We start from the raw sequence: 25,239 nt of genomic DNA, 5'->3' as shown, positions 1-25,239 counted from the left end.
ACACACACACACACACACACACACACACACACACACACACACACACAAACTGAATACTAGATTTAAAACCTTAGAGAGATATATGTAATTTTAAAAGTTTAAAATTTGAAAATAAATCCTTTTAAACAAAAAAATATATAAAAGATTAAAAACAATACAACATAGTCATTAAGTCTGGGGAGTGCCACAAGGTAGAGAAAAGAAGGAGATTACATCATGCTTCAGCACTTAACCGGTACTGCTCAGGTTGTGTTCTAAGTGGCTCTATTACATCAATAGGGAAAAGGTCAGTTCACGCCCTTCCAATCTCAAGTTTATACGACTTTTGGAGACATGGCCTCATTACAGAACCCAAGCTGGACAGAGCTCACATGCTCCTGCTGTCTGCCTCCCTGACACTGGAATTACAGGCCTGTGCCTTCGTGCCTAGCTCTCAGGTAACCGCCTTTTTTTTTTTTTTTTTCTTTTCAGAGTGCTTTACAGAGAGCCCATCTTCCTGTTTGTTTTGTCTCCACTCATCTCATAAAACTCTTCATGATACAAATCATTGAATGCCCTACAGGAAGTCCACAACAGTGGGATATCTAGACAGAAGCTTAGGAGGCACAATGACTTTGTTTTGTGTATCCAGTGACACAGCTGATAAATATTTGCTAAGTAACTGAAAAGCTTTTTGGAAAATGAATCACCATCGCAGCATAGTTTCTGACGTTATTCACCTGCCAGTGGTGACATTACAGTGGCCTCTACTGGTTCCACTTACAGTGCACACAGCTACTCTGCAGCTCCTGTTAACAGGTACACTCTATCCACCCTCCTCAGATTCTGAATTCAGGTCATAAACATTTTAAGAATTTTGCTAATTTTGATGTTTGCCCTTCTGCTACATGGAAGCCACAACAAAACACCTAAATAATCTGCATGTCAAGCTGACTGTCCTGAAGATTTCTGTCTTTCTTTTATGAGATTAAGGTCGTGATAGGACTTAGTAATATCTGTAGAGGGTTTTAAGATTTAAAAATATTCTTGGAAAAAAAAAACTGAGTTAAAAAAAGATTTATGTGCTAGGATTCCAGGCATGTACCACCGTTCCCGGCTATGTTCTTCTCCTTTTACGTTTGCCACCATCTGATAATAGTGAATGTAATATGCAACATATTTTAAATAATAAGAACTGCTGTGATTATTTTTAAAATGTGTATTAATTTATATTATTTTTATAAAAACATAAATATATATTCTAACCAGTACTTGAGAGGAAAAAAATAAAGATCATACGAATTCTACTTTTTACTAAAATATATTACTTGTGAAAAATAATGGGTTTCCTTATGTAATTATGTAACCATACTCACGCCACCAATTAGCCCTCTGTTTAGAACAATAACAGAAACTCATTATGAAAAACTTTTGCTACTATCTTGCTGAGTTCCTTTCTTTGAAACCCAAAAAGAAAAAGAGGCCCAGAGCAGAGATGGCTTGCAACAGAGGTAACTATTATATATAAATGCAAACTTCTAAATCAGTTACCTATGTTGTTATTCAATACAAATCAAAATTTGTGAAATTTATGATGGAATAAAACTTTTCACTTTGTTAGACCTTAATTCAACCCAGAATACTTTGCTCTCACTTTTTTGTATCAGTGATAGTAGTATTTAGTGGATGAGTAGTCAGTTGTATGTAGCTTCCTGGATATTTAAGCTCCAGGCTTTTCATCTATAAAAATCAATATTTTATTAACTGATCTCAGAAGTTTTTTTCAGTTCAGTGTTGCTATGTTTGTTTAATGTGACAACTGCTCCTGTCACTGTCTAGATGGGACTAGACAATTCCAAGGTGACATGTTTTATTTGTTGTGCTTATTCAAAAGCTAACGCAATGTCCATCCCTATCTAGAAAAACAAAAACAAAACCAGCAAATTGTGTTAAATTAGATATAATTTTATTTTAAAGGGCAATCTTCTAGATCTCAAGATAAAACATTTTCTTAAGACCTCTAAAATACAAACAAAAAATCACAATCAATTTGTTCTATTAAAATTTTACAAATGAAAGCATTTTCTCAGTTTCAAGAGACAGTGAATTCCTTAAACAATCTCTTTATGCCTGTGATGACTGTACAAGGGTCTTGTGTGAAGGAGGTCCTAAATAATGACTCGGCCTCTAACTTAGTAGTTCTCAACCTTCCTAATGCTTCCTAATAGTTTCTCATGTTGTGTTGACTCCAACCATAAAATTTATTTTCATTGCTACTTCGTAACTGTAATTTTGCTACTGTTATGAATTGTAATGTAAATACCTGTGTTTTCCAATGGGTGAAAGCGCCATTTGACCCAAAGGGGTCGAGCCCCACAGGTTAAGAACGACTGCTCTCATGTTGCTACTCACAACACATGAACAGTGGTCATTTAGCATTTCTACAATAAAAACTGAACTACTTGTCATTTATAAGTAACACCAAAATATTATCCTGTCCCCAAATCATGACATTCCCATTTTAGCTACTTACTTGATGGCCCAAGGACATCTTTGCTATCACCAAGAATCTTTTAATGCAGAGGAATTGAGCAGCAAACAAACACAATCCAAACCAGGGAGAAGCAAACATCAGGCGGAAGCAGCAGGGAGACAAGAGGACAAGAGGAACAGTGTTAGTCTGTGAGTAGGAGCTGCATGCACATTAGTTTCAATCATCATAATTTATAAGACATTTCCTTCTAAATGTCAAAAAAAACCTTCGCTTAGGCAATACCAAACATTTGTTTTAATTTGGGGAAATGAAGGTAAGAAGAAAAAACAGAATCACCAAAGACATTTGCAATTACTCAAGACAAAAGTTCCTTCTGATTACAGCTCAAGAAAAGGCTTGGGAGCGATATGGTGGTTTAGAACTCTAAGAGAGGTGAAAGTTACTTACCCTTCCTTTTAAATGTGAAGCTTTAGCACTACCTACCACACATGTGCTACTAAGCATTAGTTATGCACGCCATGAGAGCACTCTACAGAGATTTAGTCTTAGAATAGTATATGATAAGCATGATGCAGTTTCTACAAAGACATCAACAAAACAGATCATTTTTTAACCAAATGGCAAAAATAAGAGAAAATTATTTTCACACAAATAATCCAAGGATAAGTTTAAAATCAGATTTAATTTTCTTAGGACTTAGTAAAGAGAAGCATAATCTACAGATACTAGTACTTTAGGAAGCCAAAAGACACATTCCATACTGCCCAACCCCAACTAAGTAACCTAGGCTGGCTTCAAACCCAGTCTCTTTCCTCAACCTCCTAGATTCCACCATACCAAGCAGAAGACTCAGTTCTTTAAATGAAGAACTTAATTGACATCAACAGAAAAAAGGCTACAGACCTCCTCCTAGAAACTCTTTTAACCAACAGTATATATCATCTCTACCTAGAAACTTTAACCTATAGTATCAGCTCTACCTATAAACTTTTAACCTACAGTATCACTCAGGCTATCTTAGTAGGTACACAGCTCTCAGATATCCTGCAATTCACATACCAAAACTAAAAACTTCCCACTGATTAGATTGTTTCTGGGCACAGTGAAGGAACTATACTTGGCCATGCCACCACAAGGTAAACTGTTTGCTTCAGGCTTCTGTCATCTCCTTGGAGAAATGGTCATACCTGTCACTTTTCTAAAGTGATAGCAGTTCTGGATACCATGTTCTAATGTCTACTTATTTTCTTCAGATGTCAACCCATGCTTATTCTTCTATGAACAGGCTTCAATTTCACAAAATACAGCTCTGCTGACAACAAACTCATTGTGCTCAGGTCCTCATTACAAACTTGAGGTAGGAGATTAAAGAGGTAAAGGTTAAAGTGTTTGTGAATCGGGGATAGAGAGATGGCTCAGCTTAGAGCGCACTTGCTGCTCTTCCAGCAGACCTGAGTTCAATTATTGGCACCCACATGCGGGGATACAAGTGTTCAAAACCACCTGTAACTCCAGCTCCAGAGAATTCACTTCTGGACTCTGCACTCACACATATACATACCCACAGAAAAGGCAAACATATAATTTAAAGTTAAAAAAAAATCCTTAAAAATTAAAAACGCAAAAGTACTTGTGAAGACAATCTAAACACCCAGTGCTCTTTATTTTCTGGTGAGCAATCCCTTTGATGCTGTTTCCTTTTGTTAGTTTCACTTTGGAGGCAGGAGGTATAGGCTTGTTTTATAACGTGGTGTCCAGAATGTTCTGAAACCTTGATCCTCCTGCCTCAGCTCCTGGGCGGCAAGCACACTCCACATTTCCCAGCTCACTAATCATGAAGAGAAAATGGCAAAAGGATGGTGACCTGTTCTGAGACTGTCTCGTTTACAGTGTTTTCTCAAAGGTAAATCTCTAAGATGGCCCTCTGTGAGGTAGTCTTGCAAAGAGACCTACCAGGTAAACACTGAGGTGAAGCAGGAAGTGAACTTAAAGAAGATCTCATAGATATAACAGCAAAATTCCCTCCCTCTTCTTAACTGCAACCTCACAAGCTGCAACCACATGATAAACTGCACTTGGATTCCTGATACAAAATTTGAAATATATGCTCAAAGTTAAATATGACTTAATTCTGGGATCAGAATATAATATAAAAAATTACATATAATAATAAATCTATAAATAACATTGAAAAACTGTGAGAAGCCAAGGAGCTGGCAGAAACAACTATAGCCAACTTTTAAAATGCTTCAAAGACATCTATTTTAAAAAATATTCCTATAACAATAATTTTAGAGAAAAACATAGATTTACTTTTGTCTTAAAACAACTGCTGCCCAAAACAAACAAAAAGAAATTCTGGATACCATTTTGGATTATCGTCGCAAATTCTTTTTTTTTTTTTATTACTATTTATTTTTCCCTAGATTAACCAGTAACTTCACAAGAAAAACTGTAGTTTTAATCACACACAAACATACAAGAGCAAGCATGTACGCATGTGCACATGCGCACTCACATACACACACTAATGCTTTACTAACCTAATCATTTGAAGGTTTTTAGAACTCATCTTCTATTTGTAGTAAAAGGTTTATTAATAAGCTGTCACTGCACACTTTGTTTATATTCTCCAATTCTACTGACTAACAATACTGTGCTAACTTTTGTGCAGTTTCTTTTCCTTACCCTGTTCACTCTCAAAACTAATTTCTTTCCTTTTCTTTTTAAAGATTTATCTATGTATTTATTTTATGTATATGAGTGCTCTATCTGCATGTACACCTGCATGACAGAAGAGGGCAGCAAATCCAGGTATAGATGGTTATGAGTCACCATGTGGTTGCTGGGAATTGAACTCAGGACTTCTGGAAAAACAGACATTGCTTAATCGCTGAGCCATCTCTCCAGCCCCTCAAAACTAAATTTCTAACAGACAGTAACTTCAGGTATTGTTCCAATAATTGCATTACAATATCAGCATTACACCTTTTAGCATGTTTGTACCATTTGGTAGCTTATCTCATGGAATTAATCCTAACTTGTTCAGTTTGGCACAGTGAGTAATGACCTGAAATATGTACTATCCATACATCCAATAAATATTTCCTGAGTAACAACTAGAGACACATATCATTTTAAGCACCAAAGGATACTAGCAGTAAATGAAATAAGGCAAAAATTCTGTCCTGGGCTGAGGTTTGCACATCAGTAGTTCAATTTATGCCTAGCTCTGGCCCTGGGTTTGACTCACACACCACCCAAAGTAAAATCCTGTCAGAGTTGTATTTAAATTTTAGTGGAGAAAATATAGAACATATAAAACAGGTAATAACTCACAGTATATTATATAGTTTATAATATAAATAAGCAGAGAATAGGAGCATACAGAACATCAAGGCTTCAGGCAAGAAAGTGTTCAACAAACCAGAAAACTACCAGACAGGGTTCTACAGGAATGAAAAGTAAATATAAAGGACTGGGACACAAGCCAGTACCAAGGGTCTTGGAACTAGTGTGACTGTTGAAGCTAGATGCATCAGGAAAGTAAAAAGTTATATAACACTGAAGTCACCTGGTAAAAAGATGCCAAATTATGGAAGCCTTTGCATGGCCTTGTTGAGGCTTTGGTTGTATTTTGAAAGGAACTAGGGAAGCAATGAATGGTTTGGGGAAAAGGACTGGCATGATCTGATGATATTCCAACTGCCTATTCTGAAAGTATTCTAAGAACAAGGATATAAATGGAGTTTACTGAACGGTCTGGCAGAAGCAGTGGAGGTAATGAAAGGTCGGTCAGTTCTGAATCTAATTTCAAGGTACAGCAGCAGAATTTCCAAGGGGACCACATGGGAGACAAAAGAGGAGGAATCAAGATGACTTCAAGTGGTTGGAATCGCGCGCCTGCATAATAGAAATGCTGTCAGCTGAGCAGTTGTGTTCAAGGAGAACTCCAAGGAGCTCAGGAAGGTTAAGCGTGAGACATCTGTTAAGACATCCAAGTGGGTGCCAAAAAGGCAGCTAGATATACAAAGTGCACAGAGCAAGGATTCAGGATGGGAGAAGCAATACAAGTGATGATATGTGTGAGTTAGGTTTATGAGCTGAATGCCTTGATCACTGACAACTGACAAATGTCACAGTATAAAGGAACAGGCACCAGAAAACCAACTATAACAGAGGACAGATCTAAGACACAAGCAAAAGCACTCCAAAACCAAAGCTGAAACACCATGGGAACAAAGCATGGGTTCAAAACATTTCCCAGGAACATATGGTGAGAGGACATTACACAGCATGCCAATAAACTGTCCTCCCCACCTGTGATGGATGCTAATGGGAAGTAGGGTACAATCAAGTGAGGATCTTCTTGCCACGTAGCTTAGAGCACTAAGTGGACCACACACTAGTTTGTTATCTTTATACTTTGGGGATATATGTTGTGTAATACATGAAGACTGTGAAATAACTCTACACAAGTATCTTGTATGTTACCTTTTTTGTTTTTTAATAAGCTAGGAACTCTGGCTTTAGCTAAAATATTAAAATACTACTCACACATCAAAGAATCCAGAAACTTCTTAGAGTGTCAGAAAAAGACCATTAAGATAGAATGAAATGTTTTCTTTTTAGTTAATAAATATTCAAACTCATCACAGTAATTTGTTACAGAAATAAGTCTTCTAATTTGACTAAAAATGGTTTTAAAAAACTAACGTGGCTCGAAATTTTTATTTAGGAATTTGTGTGCTACAAAGCATTTTTATTAAAAGCACTAAATACTAACAATAATTATACAAATTATTAGTCTATGAGTCTCATTTTAAAAAGATTGTTGTGTGAAAACTGATCTAATTTTATTGTATATGTAAATGCGTACCACCTAATCTATGAGTACCCTACCTTTAAGAAACATAAAGGATGATGTAGAAGTCCATCAGCATGCCCTTCAACCTAGGGACTCCTCCATCTCAGCCAAACTAAGGCAACAGTCACCCCATGGTACAGAACTGATTCCATAAGACTGTGTTTTTCATCTGATACCGTTTCACACACTGTCTGCCCTGTATATGCACTGGCTTGAATTAAGCCATTTGGTGAGCCTAAGGGAAAGCATGGAGAGCTTTTCCAGCAAGAACACAGCTGGCAGCACCTCTTCCCCAATACAGTTAGCTGCTCAGAAGTAACCCTGCCACAGTCAGCTCCCAGAACCCACATTTCAGATGACTAAACAAAGTATCTCAGGGTGTCCTGTTCCATTATCTTAGGCCCTGAGAATAAGAAACTTCAAGGAGGGATATAGAATGCAGCTGGAGCTACTTGTTCTTAGAACAGGAATCATCACTCTATACTTAGATATATTTTCTCATATTCCTGTAATCTTCTGCAAAAAATGTGCACATTTTATATTTGACTTTTACATGGAATATTTTAAAGGAACTCTATTTTTCCCCCCTGGGAACTAGAACTCATCACTGTTGGTTAGAAAATTTGCTTTGGCCCACTAGATACTTATTCCACTTTTACAACATTTAATATAAGACAAACAAATTTAGGAAAGATGTACCAAAACACCGGCAGTAGGTATATTTAGGAGGCAGAGTTTTACTATTGTATTTTTTGAATACTGTTTAATTATGGTGCACTACTATGCATTACTTTTGTAGAAAAATAAGAAATGAAGACAAAATTTTAAATTGATCTTTCTATCTACACCTAATATTTTGTGTAATGACAAGGTACAACGTGCTGTGGAAAATATCCACTTCTAACTTGAAATCATAGAAAAACACAGAAATGTTAGCATCTTAAGCAAAGGATCACACATTACTCATTGCCTCTTGAACTTCAGCAACTTCTAAATATGGCATGATCTAAAAAAAATTAAAAAATCTTCTCAGGAGCAATTTACTCTCAAATACCTGAGGTCTGAAATTAAAAAGCAACCAAAGTTTACAAAATAGTTAAGTGATGAAACAATTTACTGTAAAGAAACATTTACAGGAAGAGAGGGATGTGCGAGAGGACTTTCATACTAGAAACTAAAGCCTTCCCTCTTTTCTTTAAAGTCCTGTGCCTTCAGGAAATTACAATCTGTCAAGCTATAAAGTTCTCTCTAGAATGTTCTAGAAGAAATTTCAGTTTCATTCCTCTAGTATGTATTACATTCTATCAACTTTTCCACTACAAGGGGCATCCCTGGTATTGCCCTACTTGTACTAGTGTGGGCCTGTCTTACTACCTGTGTCCTCTCAGTGAGCGAGTCATCACAGCAGCCTGCAGTCCTGCCACTCAGATAACTTCCACCTCTCTTCTGCAGATATGGCTTATCTTTCAAACATTTCTACCCATGTATTTGAACATTGTTGGAAATTAAACTTCTAGTTCTAAAATTATGTTTTAAAAGGAAGGCTTTTATGCTTATTTTTGGAAGCAATTTTTTTTTTTTTCTGTCAAAAAACAACTCCCTCGGGCTAGAGAGATAGATTGGAGGTTAAGAGCACTGGCTGTTTCTTCCAAAGGTCCTGAGTTCAATTCCCAGCAACCACATTGTGGCTTATAACCATCTATCATAAAGAGCTGGTACCCTCTTCTGGTGTGCAGGCACACATTCAGGCAGACTGCTGTATAAATAATAAATAAGTCTTTAAAAAGAAAAAAAAAACTTAAAAAAAGCAACTCTCTCTCTCGCTCTCAGAAACCAGTTTTTCCAATTTATCCATCTTTTTCCCCACCTTCTCAGATAGACTGGACCATCCTCACTTTAAATCAAGTCATTAAACTCTGATTATTCTTCTTCTCTCCAATATTCTACCTCAGTCCAGTCTTTTCTTTAATTTCCCACTAACACATCATGCCATTTCTCAACATTTGCTTCCCCCTTTCAAAAGCTGTACCCACATTGACTTTCATACCACTCCTTAATTTACCATGCTTGATATTGAAATTCAAAAAGTGATAAAATATGTTTCCTACTGCCAGGACCAACAGTAAGCGTTGTATTCCTGGACTGGCTCAATTTCAATCATTCTTCATCCCTGCCCATCAACTCCTATGATGTTTGTTTTCCTCCTCTGTGAATGCATTACCTATTAGACTTTATCACTTTCTGAAGCTACTGTGAAACTTAATAATAGTTTAAGTACACTATGTGGTATTCTTTCAAAGCATGACAACAACAAAAAAAAAAGATCTAGACATTATTCAACCTAAGATATTTCCTAAATGGTCATGCTGTGTTATTTCTCCTCTCAAAAACATTTCATACACTGTTGTTTACAAAATAAGCCTCTAAGATCAAAAACTCAAGTAATGACACATGATAGAGAGGTTGTGGAGAAAGGGGAACCCTCCTCCATTGCTGATGGGAATGTAAACTGGTACAACCACTTTGGAAATCAATCTGGCGCTTTCTCAGACAATTAGGAATAGGGCTACCTCAAGATCCAGCTATACTACTCCAAGTCATATATCCAAAATATGTGCAAGTATACAACGATATTTCCTCAACCATGTTTGTAGCAGCTTTATTTGTAATAGCCAGAACTTGGAAACAACCCAGATGTCCATCAACAGAGGAATGGATACAGAAATTGTGTACATTTACACAATGGAATACTACTCAGCAATCAAAAAGGAGGAAATCATGAAATTTGCAGACAAATGGTAGGAACTAGAAAAGATCATCCTGAGTGAGGTATCCCAGAAGCAGAAAGACACACATGGTATATACTCACTTATAAATGGATATTAGTCATATAATATAGGATAAACATACTAAAAAAGCTAAAGCAAGGAAGAGGACCCTAGGGAAGTTGCTCAATCCTCATTCAGAACGCAAATGAGATAGACATCGGAAGTGGGAGAAAACAGAAAACGGGACAGGAGCCTTCCACAGAGGGCCTCTGAAAGACTCTACCCAGCAGGGTATCAAAGCAGATGCTAAGACTCATAGACAAACTTTGGGCAGAGTGCAGGGAATCTTATAAAAAAGGGGGAAATAGAAAAACCTGGAGGGGAAAGGAGCTCCACAAGGAGACCAACAGAACCAAAAGATCTGACTCCAGGTGTCTCTGCAAAGACCAATACTCCAACCAACGACCATGCATGGAGATAACCTAGAACCCCTGCACAGATGTAGCCCATGGAAGCTCAGCCTCCAAGTGGGTTCCCTAGTAAAGGGAGCAGGGGCTGTCTCTTTGATCACCTCCCCCTGAAGGGGAGGCAGCCTTATCAGGCCACAGAGAAAACAATGCAGCCAGTCCTGATGAGATCTGATAGGCTAGGGTCAGATGGAAGGAGTCCCTATTAGTGGACTTGGGGAGGGGCATGGGAGGAGAACTAAGAGGGAGGGTGGGATTGGGAGGGGACGAGGGAGGGGGCTACAGCTGGGATACAAAATGAATAAATTGTAATAATCAAATGAATAATTTAAAAAATAAGCCTCATGCTCTCATACTTAAAGTCTACAATTTAGATAACCTAGTCATCCCACAGAAATGTTTTCATATCCTGTAAGAAAGCCCTGAAACTCCAATTAACTAAGTCTTGACTGCCAGAACTGCTTATGCATAGTGATTTGTCATGTGTGCTGTGTGCCCCTCCCCACTAGCTTTCTTTTTATTTAGCTGCCCAACACTTTGAAAAGCCTCTGGTCTTAGTGGCTCAACTTATGTAACAAATTTGTTGCCAAAATCCTATCTGAAGTTATCCTTCCCAATTTCTGGCTTCCGAGAAATATTTTCCTTACTGCTTAGTGTATAAGCGTGGTATTCCATCAGTACTGCCACTGCAATATATTTATACCACAATATTGCTATCATCAGACAGGACTGTGGCAGACCCCAGAGTCCCGCCTATTTCTTGAAACACTGGCCCTGTGTACAGCACTTAAAGGCCAGCCACCAGTCTACTCAGCAGACCCCAAAGCTCCTCAGTGTCACTCTGCTTAGAGAACACCCCTTAAATCCAGGTTTGCCTGTAATCCCAGCTTCTCAGGAAACCTGGGCAGGATTACAGATTCAAGGCCTTGTCTAGGCTATAGAAAGAGTACAAGGCTAGCCTGGAGAATTTAAGCAGACCTATATCTCATCTCAAAATAAAATGTACAAAATGGGCATAGCACTTTCCCAGCATGCATAGGCCCCATGTTCAATCTCTACTAGAGAAAGGAGGGATAAAGGAAGATGGACAAATCCTTAAGACCTGCTCAAGGCTTCTCCATCAGAAGATTTGTTATATGCCATTCCATAGTCTACAGACTTTTTCCTCCCTATTATGCTTCATTTTCATCACATTATCCCAGGATAGAGTTCTGCCTTTCACCATTCAGACATTATTCCACTGCAGTGAGAACTGGGTCCTTTTTGTTTACTGCTGCATTCCCTAAAGCAACAAGAAAATCTGACACATTATAGACATTCAACAAATAATGAATGAATAAGCACATGAGTGAAAAAGGGCTTAACAATTATTATGAACTCAATAAATAGTGTGATTTTTAATGTTACTGTTGGGTGATATGAGAGCTGTTCATGCCACAGAGTGCAGGCGGGGGCTAGAGGATAACTCTGTGGCGTCAGTTCTCTCCTTCCACCTTCACATGCCTTCTAAGGACCACACTTGGTCATCAAGGACAGGGAGCAAAACCTTTCTCCAGCAAGCCAGCCACCTTAACAGCCCCATGTGAGAAATGCCTTCTGTGTAGTTTTCTGTATTCCTGTTTACTAAATGAATTACTTCAATTTCTCTAAGAAAAAGAGTCTTTTTTTTTAATTTCCAAAAATGTTAATATACTGCATACCTAATGCCTTATGGTTACTACTGCTGTGATGAAAACACCATGACCAAAGTAACTTGGAGAGAAGCATAAGCCAAATAAACCCTTATCACTTATCACTGAAGGAGTTAGGACGGGAACCTGGAGGCAGGAGCTGATGCAGAGGCCATGGAGGGATGTTGCTTACTGGCTTGCTTTGGATCTTACTCAGCCTGCTTTCTTATAGAACCCAGAATCACCAGCCTAGGAATGGCACCATGACAAAGGGCTGAGCCCTTCCCCATCAATCACTGATCAAGAAAATCCCCTTCAGGCTTGCCAGATCTTAAGGATGTTTTTTCTTAACTGAGGTTCCTTTCTCTCAGATGATTATAGCTGTGTCAAGCTGACTGGTGTAAAACTAGCCAGTACATCTAATACAACAAAGAATTAGCAGAGAGCATAAGTCTGAACTCTAGGTTTCTCTCTTCACAATCTTAAGACATGTATACCAGGCTAGCCACAAACTCAATAGGTAGTGGAGGACGACCTTGAGCTTCCAATCCTCCCACTTCCACCTCCAGACTTATAAAGTTTGACTTATATATCGAGCTTTACCACAATGTAAAAGTTATAGCCTTGAATAATTATCTTAAATTTAGTTTATTTGCTCAATAGATCAAGTAGATTCCTAAAATTCTATTAACACTAATATTTCAACACAGATACTGCCTCAGTCCTAAGAACATCCTTAGCTGTCATCCATAACATAGTCACATTTTCTTCCACCATTAGTCTTTTGCTACCATAGAGATTTGTCAGTTTATACCCATCACTTATGCTAGAATTACCATTTGGTAATTCTTCTGTCCTGGTAGTTTCTTTCCATAACCAAATCCACACCTTTCATCAAAGTACTTACACAGAGAGCAGCTCAAAAGCTGATCGATACGATTTTTCATTTGTAACTGGTGCCATTCAAATGGTGGGGTAACAGAAAGAAAATTGTGGTCATAAACCAAGAAAAATGTCTTAACTGCCCATCAAAGAATTAAACCTACAAACCTAGCCTTTGACTTCATCAAACATTTTCCTTTAAATCTGACTCAAGCAACCAGTTACCTGGAAAGGTTATGGAAACAATACAACCAAAACCATTTTATCATAACACAGTCATATCAGGTGAGATACGGGAACTGGTTATATTGGAAAGGTAGTTAAGTAAATATTTCAGTTGGTCTTACAACACAAGCTTAATCTTATGATGGGTTTAAATAGTTTTAATTTTTAGTCTGAAAGAAGAACTTAGCTTTACTTTAAATTTCATCTGGCAAATTATATGCATTGTTTACACAGATACATGAACTTTATGTCTGATAAAGGGAGGGTGGGGAAGAGGGAGGGAAGGAGAGAAGAAGGAAGGAAAGGAGGGAAGGAGGACCAAGATGTTAATAAAGACATAATAACAATATCTTCTCAGCTTCTAGAAATCTATTCTGTTTTTAAAAATCACTGCATAAACTAGTATACCTTGCTAAATATTATCAAGCCACAGACAAGACTGCTAATGCTACGGAAATGTCTGTCTCTGTGACTCATAAATCTACCACAAGACAAGAAAGTAATTACTTGTTCTTCTGGTCTCAGAAACCATGTGGTGCCAAGTATCAAAATGAACCTCAGACATGAAGTCACAATTAACTACCAGAGAACAACTCTGGAAAATGACTGTGTACCACATAATTTTCAAAGATTATGAATACAAAACACTCTAAAAGAATGCTTGAAGAAGGTGTAATATAGGCGGGTTTATGGCATAAAATGTCCTTGCATACAATGACAAGAAAAACAGAATTAGAGGATCTGTCCTTAAACCTCAATATTACCTTTTGCCTGGCTAAGAGTTAAATGGCCCTTTGAGAGCCTCAGTTTCTTCATTTCTACAGAGAATACCTACTTTATGGTATTATAGAGATTACCATGAAAGTGTGTGAGATAAGCAGCTCAGGACAGAGTGCATAATAAAGAATGAAAGAAATAATTTTCTTTTCTTATCACACAAGTATAATAATACAACAACAGTCTAAAAATCTAATGAGAGGGGCAAAATTCAGAAAAATAAGGGTGCAGAAAACTATTAAAAATTGTAACAGCTATTAGAGAAAGCATGATGAAGTACTTAATTCTTTACTTACTCTTTTATCTTCTTGATTTTTTGCAATTAGAATGGCTTTTGACTACAGAGACCAATAAAGCAACATAGAAAAGCCTTGCAGTGACATGAGCAGTGGAAAGTCCCACAATGTCCACCTGTCTTACAAACAGAAATAGTGTCCAAGTTATTTAACTACAACACTACAGAATCATAAAACTCTAAAGAATCTTAATGACCTTTCTAAAAATAGTGCTCAATAAGTACCAAATATACATCAGATACTAAACTGAAACTTTTCTGTGTATTGCTCTAACTACACAATATTCTAAACTCTCTGGAGAGGCATCATTAACTAGAACAATGCAATTGAAAAGGTTCTGATGTGAGAAAGAATTAAGAATTAACAGTATCTTGAGCAAAAAAGAAACACATGATGAAAGACAAGCATGAAAGAACTACCATGAAATAAAGAGTCAGGTGTGATGATGTACCCCCCAGGGCCAGCACTTGGGTAGTGAGGCAGAAGGATCAGGAGTTCAAAACCATCTTCTTATACACAGTGAGCTCAAGGCAGTCCTTGAGCTAATGAGCTCCTATCTCAAAACAAACAAACGAAAACCAAAAAGAGAAACATCTATCTCCAAAGTTCCTCACCATGCATTTTTCCCATACCCACTGGTCCTACTACACCTTTAAAATGTGCTGTAGTTCCCTGAGTATGCTATGCGATGCTGTATCACTTACACTGGCCCTCTGCCTACAACATCACTCTTACCTTCACTAAGCCAGGAAAGGACCTGTGTTCCTTTCAACACTCAAGACAAGTATCTCCAAAAACTTTTCACTCCTCCTCTAAAGCAACCGACTCTTCTGGAGCCCTCTGCATCATACACTATTATCTGCCCATACATTATCTCCCTTCTATGTATTGGTACATATATTAATGCCCTAAAACTCACAGACAGAAAATACTATCATATATGCAAGTCTGTAGTACATTATTTACCTGCTATCAAACTCTGGAAAAGCTACATATACTTTCCTCTAATGTTGATTTCTGTATCTGTTTAAAAAAATGATGCTTCCACAGACTCTTCTGTATCTCTCTTTTACATATTTTCTATATGGATGCTGCTGCAGGTTTAAACTGGTGCTTAGATAACGTGTTCTCCACTTTGACCAATAGCCTCTATTTCTATTGTCAATCTTAGCTGCAACTGCAATCACCTAGGGAAGCTGAAGGAACTGATGCCTGCCTCTCTCACCCTGGGATTTACTTTTAATTCACATGAACAAAGATGTAGCCATGCCCTGAAATTTCATAAAGCAGGCTAGACAACTCCAGTGTTCAGAGATGAGCATGTCAGTGCATCTGAAGTCACAACAGAGGTAGGAGGCTGGCCACAAGTTCAAGACCTGGACTACATTTGCTAGTTTCAGACTATCCAAGGGTACACAGCGAAACCCTATCTCAAAACAAGACAAGACAGAAGAAAACACTAACATTTGGTTGATTGTCATTTCAATATTCACAGTTCTCTCAAGATGATTCTACTAGATCATATAACTTGGTTTAGTTTCTGGTTCATTTGAACAGGGCCTCTGTTCAATAATGGATTCCCTCGTTCATAAGGTACCAATAGAAATGTCTCCAAAGTGCTCCTTCATGTAGCCTCGAGACTTGAGAGCCTGCATGAACTTCATTACATAAAGTTGGGCATATTCTTGTCTGCCAGCTCCAAGTGTTTGGGCATATGGACATCTTTCTTGGCAACCATCACTCCTTTATTTTTTTTTTAATATAGTACTACATTTATCTATTTTTTAATTAATTACAATTTAGCACTTTGTATCCCAGCTGTAGCCACCTCTCTCATCCTCTCCCAATCCCACACTTCCTCCCTCTTCTCCTCCCATGCTCCTCCCCCAGTCCACTAATTGGGGAGGTCCTCCTCCTCTTCCATCTGACCCTAGTCTATCAGGTCTCATCAGAACTGGCTGCACTGTCTTCCTCTGTGGCCTGGTAAGGCTGCTCCCCTCTCAGGGGGAAGTAATCAAAGAGCCAACCTATGAGTTCATACCAGAGACAGTCCCTGTTCCTCCTACTAGGGAACCCACTTGGAGGCTGAGCTGCCATGGGCTACAACTGAGCAGGGGTTCTAGGTAATCTGCATGCATGGTCCTTGATTGGATATCAGTCTCAGAAAAGACCCTTGAGTTCATAGATGTCAATTCGGTTCTTTTTAGGCATTAACAACACAGCAGCTGCAGAGTCTGAGATGGAGGCTGTAAAACTGTTATCTTAAAAACAAAACCCCCAAACTGGCATTCAAGGCCCTGCATAGCCCGACTCTAGTAGAGGTGAGATGCAGGAAACAATAATCAAGTTTGACCTGTGGAACCACAGTGTGCCAGTTCCTCTTAGTAATTATGTGCCTTGAAAAACTTACTTCTGTCTTTATCTGTTAAACAGGAGTCACAATTCTCTCATAAAGTTGTGAAAATTAAATGAGCTTAGCTGCAATCCACTGAAAGTCATTTGAGACACAGCGGCTATTTAATACACGGCGGATATTAACTACTTGTTACTGGAATCTGTTACCTTATTTTCTGAAAACTCTTCTACTGCAACAAGTTGCACTGCATATGAGCCCTAAAACCTACTCTCAATGGTGCCAAAATATATGCAGCAAGACACTGTGCTCATGGAATGTGCTCAATGAAGTAGGTTAAGTTATCCAACATCATAGGTAAATGTTTAACCAAAACTAGCTTTTCTGCAGACATGTATGCTGTTTATCTCACCACCCCATCACACACACAGATAATATCATTCTCTCCAGGTTGCTTTTGCACTATGGCACTGTTTTCACAATATTAAATTTGATATGATTTTGAAGCAGTTATAAACAAATGAAAGCCCCCTGAATACAGATGAAAATATTTTGATTGCTCCATTCTTGCTAGATAAAATGGTAGAGATTTGCTTGGACTTCCACTCCAATTTTATCTCCACATATGTCTAACATGTAAGATTTCTATTTTTTGTTTCTTTAAAAAAAAAAAAAAAAAACTTAGCTAGCATAGAAAATAATGGTATTGAGAAATTTCCCACATGTGTATCACTGCACTACCCATACTGACTTCCTCTTCTCTCCCTTTTCCCTCTCCTGTGGACTCCCTTCCTCCCCACAGCTTTCACTGAAAACAGCGTCCACACAGGAAAGTAAATGTGCTCTTTGTCCTGCCTCTCCTCCCTCACTACTCTCTTTTGTTTCTGACACCTTCTTCTCACTTCCTTCCTCCACATAATTCCCTTCAACTTTTGCATTAAAATTTTTTCTAACCTAGAACCTCTGCACAGATGTAGCCCATGGCAGTTCTGTGTCTAAGTGGGTTACCTAGTAATGGGAAGAGGGACTGCCTCTGACATAATCTGATTGGCCTGCTCTTTGATCACCTCCCCCTGAGAAGGGAGCAGCCTTACCAGACCACAGAAGATGACAATGCAGCCACTTCTGATGAGAACTGATAGTTTAAGATCAGAAAGAAGGAAAGGAAGACCTCCCCTATCAGTGGACTTGGGGAGGGGCATGCATGCAGAAAGGGGAGGAAGGGTGGGATCGGGAGGAGAGGACGGAGGGGTTTATGGGGGGATACAAAATGAATAAAGTGTAATTAGTAAAAAAAAAAAAACATTGAATCAATATACTGACATTTAACTTATGGAAAAAAAATTTTTCTAATCCTGCATACTTCTCTCAAAAGTTGTATGAGACTCCTTCATTTTACTAATAAAATTATTTTTGAAATTAATTTGCACAATATTAAGCGACTTAGAGACCTTGAACTACTCAGCATTAGTTATCCTGCTTACAGGAAGCGTTAGAGCTTATGAAAAATAGTACTTAATGGTGAGCATGAAAAATCTTCAGTCCACCTACTTAAAACCTAGATAACTCTATTATTTATCTATACTGAAAGAAATAAGTTGTTAAATCCAGTTCTACTCAAGTCTAGTTCAGCAAAACAAAAAGCTTTCTATTTTCTGGTGAAACATTATGCTGTCGACACAAAGTATATGACACCTAAGTACATAACATTTCTAATTTAGATTTCTGAACTATGAGAATGACAAATGTAGCAAAGATGAATGAACTCCCACCTCCCATTTTTAGAATCTTTTTTTAAAAATTCCAAGCCACTATTTAGAATCTTTGGTCCACTTTTAGTCATGCTACACATATAGGAAATAAAGCTAATAGGAAAGAAAACAATTGTCTTACATATAGAAGTAAGCCTCCATCACTACTACCACCAACAAACATGCCAAGACATGGGTGCATGAGGTAGCTGCAGAGCAGGAAGTCTATTCAAAATGGATAAAGCTACTAAAAGACAACATTCTGTAAAAACTCTCCAACGCTTACCTCTAAATATAAACATACAAACCACAGATTCAACTGTATGAGGGCTAAAAAGAAAAAAAATAACACGTTTATAGATAGGTGTAGGAGCACAAACTTGTAATCTCAGCACCTGAGTTTATCAAAGGCAGGAAGACCTTGAACACAAGGCTACATGGTAAGTTAAGGCAAGCAATGGCCACATGGTGAGCTCGAGAGCAGCCTGAGAGGTATGAGATTTTACTTCTGAGATCTCCCTCCCTAAAACTCCTTAGGCCAGTCTAGTCGTAAGAAAAAGAGGCCAACGCCTAGTAAGAAACAAGTTGGAAAACTACTTATTTGAACCCTTCCAAACTGTCCGGGTAACGCAATAGCTGTGGGTCACAGCTATTGCCTCAGCACAAGGGAAGCTGAGGCAGGGTTGTAAATGGTATATTGGTCTAGGTTACAGAGCTCCAAGCCAGCACTGGATGAGATTCTTCTCCCAACAACAGCAACTTGATTATTAAAAACAAGTTAAATGTGACAACCTGACACAGCCTAGACAAGCCTAAAGAGACATGGTAACAATGCAATATGGGATTCTGGATGAGACCTTGGAACAGATTATGAACATGAGGCAAAAAACCTGAACCAAGAATAAACTTCAGTTAATAACAACTTACTGGGTAAAAAAAAAAAAAAAAAAAAAAAGACCCAGTGAATAAATGTGCTTGAATTCAAGCTGAAATCAACCTCCAGAGCCCACATGGTAAAAGAAGAATCAATTCCTACAAGCTGCTGCTCTCTGACCTCCGTAAGTGCACCATAGTATATGTGCACACACAATGAATGAATGATTTAATAATGATAATTTATCAGTGGAGATAAATTACCTAGGAATGCAGCTTGGTTGGGACAGTGCTTGCTTAGCTTGCCCGAAGTACTGTGTTTGATCCCAAGACCTCCACAAACTAGACATAATGGTACATGCCATTTCTTAAGATGGGGGCAAGAGTCAGAACAGAAGATCATCCTCAGCTATATAACAAGCTCAATGTCAGTCCCTGTAGTTTAAAAAAACAAAAAAAGTCAGAGCTGGGAAGATGGCTCAGAGAAAGAAGTACTTGTTCAACATGTATTAAGATCCCCAGCACCCACATTAAAAAAAACAAAAACAAAAAACAAGATGGCAAGAGCCTGTAATCTCAGCCCTTCCAGGCAGAGACAAACCTTGAGGAAAACCTCACTTGATCGCTCAGCCTAGTGAATCACTGAGCTCCAATAAGTTCCTGGTGAGAAATCCCATCTTAATAATGTGAAAAACAATAAAGAAAAAAAAAAACATCACTCTCTGGCTTATACAGACACATATTTATATGTGCACAGTCACACACATATACCAACAGGTACACATGCATATACCACACACACGCACACACACATACACAACTTTTATATGCATACATACATGCCCATTTTATGTGTATATATAAAATATGGGTTCTTCATGTCAAATGTACCGTATTAAATATAAAATGATAATAGAAGAAAAAGTAGATACAAAAGATATAGAAACTATCTTTGTCATTTTCTGCAATTCTAAGAAAAGTCACTTTAACAGTGAAAACATTGCCTCTGGAAAAATGGCTCTTCAGTTAAGAGAACTTGTTCTTGCATAGGACACAGGTTCCATTCCTAGCACCCACAAGATAGCTTACAACCATCATATTTCTAGTTCCAGATGATCCAGTACTCTCTTTTGACCTCTTTGGCACCAGCACACAGACATACATGCGAGCAGAATCTTTTTTTAAGGCCAAGATATCCAGTGGAAAAATTGAACTAAGAAATTACATAAGAATACATTCTAACAACTACCAAGTCAGTGTACAGGCACAGAAAGTAAGAAAACATAAAGAGAAACAAATACATGGTATTATTACAAAGATAATTTTGATCTCACATTTTATGAAAGCCTTTTGGGAATCCTAAGACCATACTTTAAGGTTTCCAAGCAGGTCTGGGGATGTAGTTCAGTAGTCAAGCATTTCCCCAGCATGTTCAAAGCCCTGTGCTCTATCACCACCAATGCAAATAAGAAATCTCCAGGCAAACATGAAAATCAAAGCACACAATTTTAGCTAGGAAATCTGCTGGTATACTGCGTAGAGGAATGGTTATTTTCCTCACTTTCTTAAACTAACATTTCCTCTTACTGGCTTTCCCAAATTTACTCAACAGTCCCACTGTACACCTAGAATACTTGCTTTTTTTAATGTAGGTAGACCTACTTTGAATATCAGCATGAAATGATGTAATTCTGAGGAGATACTAACTTTTAACAGTATTTTACTTGTAAAGATTTCTTTTCTTTTGTGCACTGGGGAACATGTGTGTGGGAGCACACAGCACAGCAGGTAGGTGAAGGTCAGACGGTAACTTGGTAACTTGCCAGGGTCACTTCTTCCCTTCTAGCCTCTGGGTCCTGGAGATCAAATTAAAGCTGTCGGGTATGGTAGCAAGTGCCTTTACCCAGTGAGCCATCTCACCAGCAATATTATCTGGTAAATTTTATTGCCACACTATTCAAGCTTTGAACATTATCCTCTAAAAACAGAAATGTGCAACAAAAAGATGGAATCTTTAGTACCTATTCAATAGTAAACAGTATTTGCCCACTTGGGAACTCAATGACAAATTATTATGTGTTATTAACACAACTTTCACAATTTTAAAAAGTGATACACAAAATATAAAGCTTGTCTTTCAAATGATTCTTCACTTTAAAAAAATATTTCCAACTTGACACACAAATTAGTTATCTGAAAGGAGGGAACATTGAAAAAAAAATGTTTCCATAAGATCTAGCTGTAAGGCATTTTCTTAATTAGTGATTGGTGAGGGAGGGCCCAGGCATTGTGGGTGGTGCCATCCCTGGGCTGGTAGTCCTAGGTTCCTTAATAAAGCAGGCTGAGCAAGCCATGGGAGCAAGCCAGTAAGCAGCATGCTTCATGGCCTCTGTCTGCATCAGCTCCTGCTTTCAGGTTCCTGCCTTGTTTGAGTTCCTGTCCTGACTTCCTTCAGTTATGAACAGTGATATAAAAGTGTAAGCCAAATAAACCCTTTCCTCCCCAACTTGCTTTTTGGTCACAGTGTTTTGTCACAGCACTAGAAACCCTAACGAAGACACTTGGGAAAGTTTTTATATAGCAGAAAGACTAACAGTCTAGAAGACAAATGTATCATAAAATGTGATTGGTTAATTTGCTTGCTTAAAACTCATAGTAATTGTCTCAAACCCTCATTTTCCTAAGCTAGCTGAGTTAACAGATACGGACAATGATTGTCAGTAACTCCCATCACCACAAGAGGAGAGACAACACTATAGTCTCTTGGTGGTAATACATAAAACCATCTATAAAGTGTTCATGGTAAGAAAATTCAAATCTACATCTAAGCAATCCTCTACCAATTCTAATTTAAAGAAACAGGGGATTGGGGAACAAGTTAAAAAGAACAACCATGCTTTTCTTTCTGTTTTAATGGTTTAGTGGGCGAAGTGCTTGCTACAGAGGATTAAGGGCCAGAGTTCTGTTTCCCAGCACCCATGTACGAGCACAGCATGACAGCACACATCCCTAACTCCAGTGCTCAGGTGGTGGAGACAAGCCTTGTTAGCTACCAGTCTAGCCAAAATGGTAAGCTCCGGGTTCAATGAGAGCTCCTGTCTGGGAAAATAAGGTGAAGAGCAATGGAGAAAGATAGCTGCCATCCACTCAGGACTCCACATACTTCAGATCCCTCATCCTCCAAACCATTTTGTAGCCCACTTCCAAACTCATTCCAGCCATTCAAAAAAAACAGTCAAAGATTATCATTATATGCATATCAAGTCCAATAATCCTTGTTTTGGCACCCAAACTATAAAATCTGGTCTTTAGCTGCTGTAGCAATCACCCATACACACACATAAAAATTTTTTAAATGAAGCTTCTCCAACTATGCAAGGTACATAAATAGACTTCATAGACTATTATTGAGCTTTTTAGAGAGTTTTAAAAAAAAAATGGGATGGAGAGATGGCTCACAGGCTAAGAATACTGGCTGTTCTTCCAAAGATCTGGAGTTCAATTCCCAGCAACCCAAGATGGCTCATAACCATCAACAATGGCAGCTTTTATTTAATGAATGTTTATAATGTGTGCAGGACTGTAATAAGCAATATAAAGACTGTTTTAATTAATACTCAAAATCGCAATTATCTTTACATAATTCACAGAGAAACTGCAAGCCGGGAAATCTATTCATTACCCACACTAAGTGGCACAGCCTTTTTTTTTTTTTTCTTAATTTCTTTTTGAGATGGGGTCCTATTAGTTAAACCTGCCTTCAAATTCATAATTTTCCCGCTTTAGCGTCCTGAGCATGGAGATTAAAGGATTACAACACAGCCAGCTCAGATTTCTAGCCAAAAAAAATCTTCAGATCCCAAATTCTTCTCCACCTCTTCTGTGGGTCAACAGTAACTAGCTCAAAGCACCAAGTCCAAAGGTGCAATTTTATAGTTAACCCAAAAGTGAACTATAACACTAGTTTAAAATTCACATTTCAGTAGTTTATATTGAAATTATCAATATTATTCTCTCTACAATAAACTCTAATATACCACAGAAGAAACAATGAACATGAACAAACAGTCTCCCCTACATTTTCAACATCTTTGTTCCAACTTGTCAAGGAATAGATTTTAGAATTTAAAAAAAAAAAAAAAAGAGAGAACACCACGGTTTCATTAATACAGATTCTGGTACAGAACTTAAATAGCCAGCTGTCTACTCTTCAGGGAAGTCAGGGAGTCCAGCAGAATCCATGAAGGAGAGCTGCTTGCTGGCTCCCTTATGCTCATGCTTAGGTAGCTTTCTTTTGTAGCTCAGAACCTCCTGCTTAGGGAATGGCGTCACCCGCAGTGGGCTTGGGCCATTCTATATCCCAAGCCCTATTATTGACAGTTTTTATCATCACATTTCAGTCATAAGAACAGTGAAATAGATTTTCTAAAGATGAGGTTATGGTCAAGTAAATATAATATTCTAGACACAAAGTTTATTCTTAACTTTTTCTGACATCATAGTAAAGATAAAATAACCTACCATTCAGCTGTCCTTTTCTAGCCATGTACTATCATGTACTGAATAAGCCATATTATTTACAATCTCATTTTATTCTCTATTAAGGGATCACTTTTAACTTTTTTTTTAACATTTAAGGAACCAAAACAAATCTGAACCAGAAATTCAAAAATGTTTGAGTCAAGTTAATCCACCTCACCAAAACTGCACATCACTATTAATTTTTACATTGTTCATACATTGGAGCCCGAACAAAGGATATCTACTCAATTAAAACTTAGAAACATCTTGACAAAATAGTAACTTATCGACATAGAAAACTGGCCCCTGCCTTGTTCCAACAGGGAATTTTCTAAGTAAACAAATAAAATCTAGGGATGGTGATTTAGCTTGGTGGTAGAATACGAATCCCATTATCACCACCACCAAAATCCACACTCAAACTCACAAACTAATAAATGATCAAGATCCCCCGGGTTACATTTCACTGAGGACACCTTTACTTTAAATAAGAAAAAAAAAAAAAAAAAACCTGCTAATAAGGTTTCTATAAATCAATATTTAATAGAATCACTCAAATATAAGAGATAAAATAATTAATCTGAAGCAAACCCTTTTTTAAAATAATGACCTACAAAAACTAATCTATACTAGTGGTGAATTTTTTTAATAATTGAATAGTATATACTTAATCTGCCTTCCACATTTACTTTAATTTCAGAATCTAATTCAGGAAGCACCATTTATTAAACCTTCAAATTTCCATACACACTACAGAGCCCTTGCCCTTAATTCTTTATTAGTTTAAATGTTTCCTTCACTCTCTTTTCTCAGAATTGCATATGATTTGTGATTTCGAGGGATTTTATTTCCTCAGCTATTAATAGTCTCTTGATTTTACTAAGATCCAAAAAGCTCTTGAGAAAGAAGACTATTACATCAGTATGTCTGAGATAATATAGCTGTGAAAATAAGGAGATAAAGCAGAAATACCAGAAATTAGACAGGGCTCTGCTCCAACAAGCTTTATTTATTTATTTGTTTGTTTGTTTATTTAAGTTTATTATTTTAAAAATACTACTTTTGCAAGGTATACGGCACTTGCCTTTAATTCCAGCACTTGCAAAGCAGAGGAATCAGATCCCTAGGAATTCAAGTCCAGCCTGGTTTATCAGTGAATTCACAGCCTACCAAGGCTACATAGTGAGACCCTGTCTCCAAAAAACTCCAAAACCAAACAAATAAACTTTGCTTTCCATGAGTTTTTAAGAATAAAGCCCATGCTTATATCAAGCATTCTGCAGCCAGCTGAGAATAGCATGTCCTGTTTTAAAACT

The 25,239-nt window shown here is 37.7% G+C and overlaps 1 protein-coding gene across 2 annotated transcripts in view; it reads right to left on the bottom strand.

Moving 5' to 3' along the window:
- Window positions 1-25,239, bottom strand: part of Osbpl8 (oxysterol binding protein like 8) — a 156,536-nt gene that overhangs the window by 93,542 nt on the left and 37,755 nt on the right. Inside the window, exon 3 of one of the 2 annotated variants that reach the window (XM_055625956.1) lies at window positions 2,513-2,549. The exons of the other annotated variant lie outside the window; for it this stretch is intronic. Within the exon in view, the coding sequence (XP_055481931.1) occupies window positions 2,513-2,549 (37 nt within the window). The remainder of the gene's footprint in view (window positions 1-2,512; window positions 2,550-25,239) is intronic. 2 annotated transcript variants of the gene reach the window in all.

This window comes from Psammomys obesus, unplaced genomic scaffold (assembly GCF_907164565.1).
Source record: "Psammomys obesus unplaced genomic scaffold, mPsaObe1.curated_primary_1811, whole genome shotgun sequence".
Lineage (NCBI taxonomy): Eukaryota > Metazoa > Chordata > Mammalia > Rodentia > Muridae > Psammomys > Psammomys obesus.
This window is presented reverse-complemented; position numbering and strand designations above follow the sequence as displayed.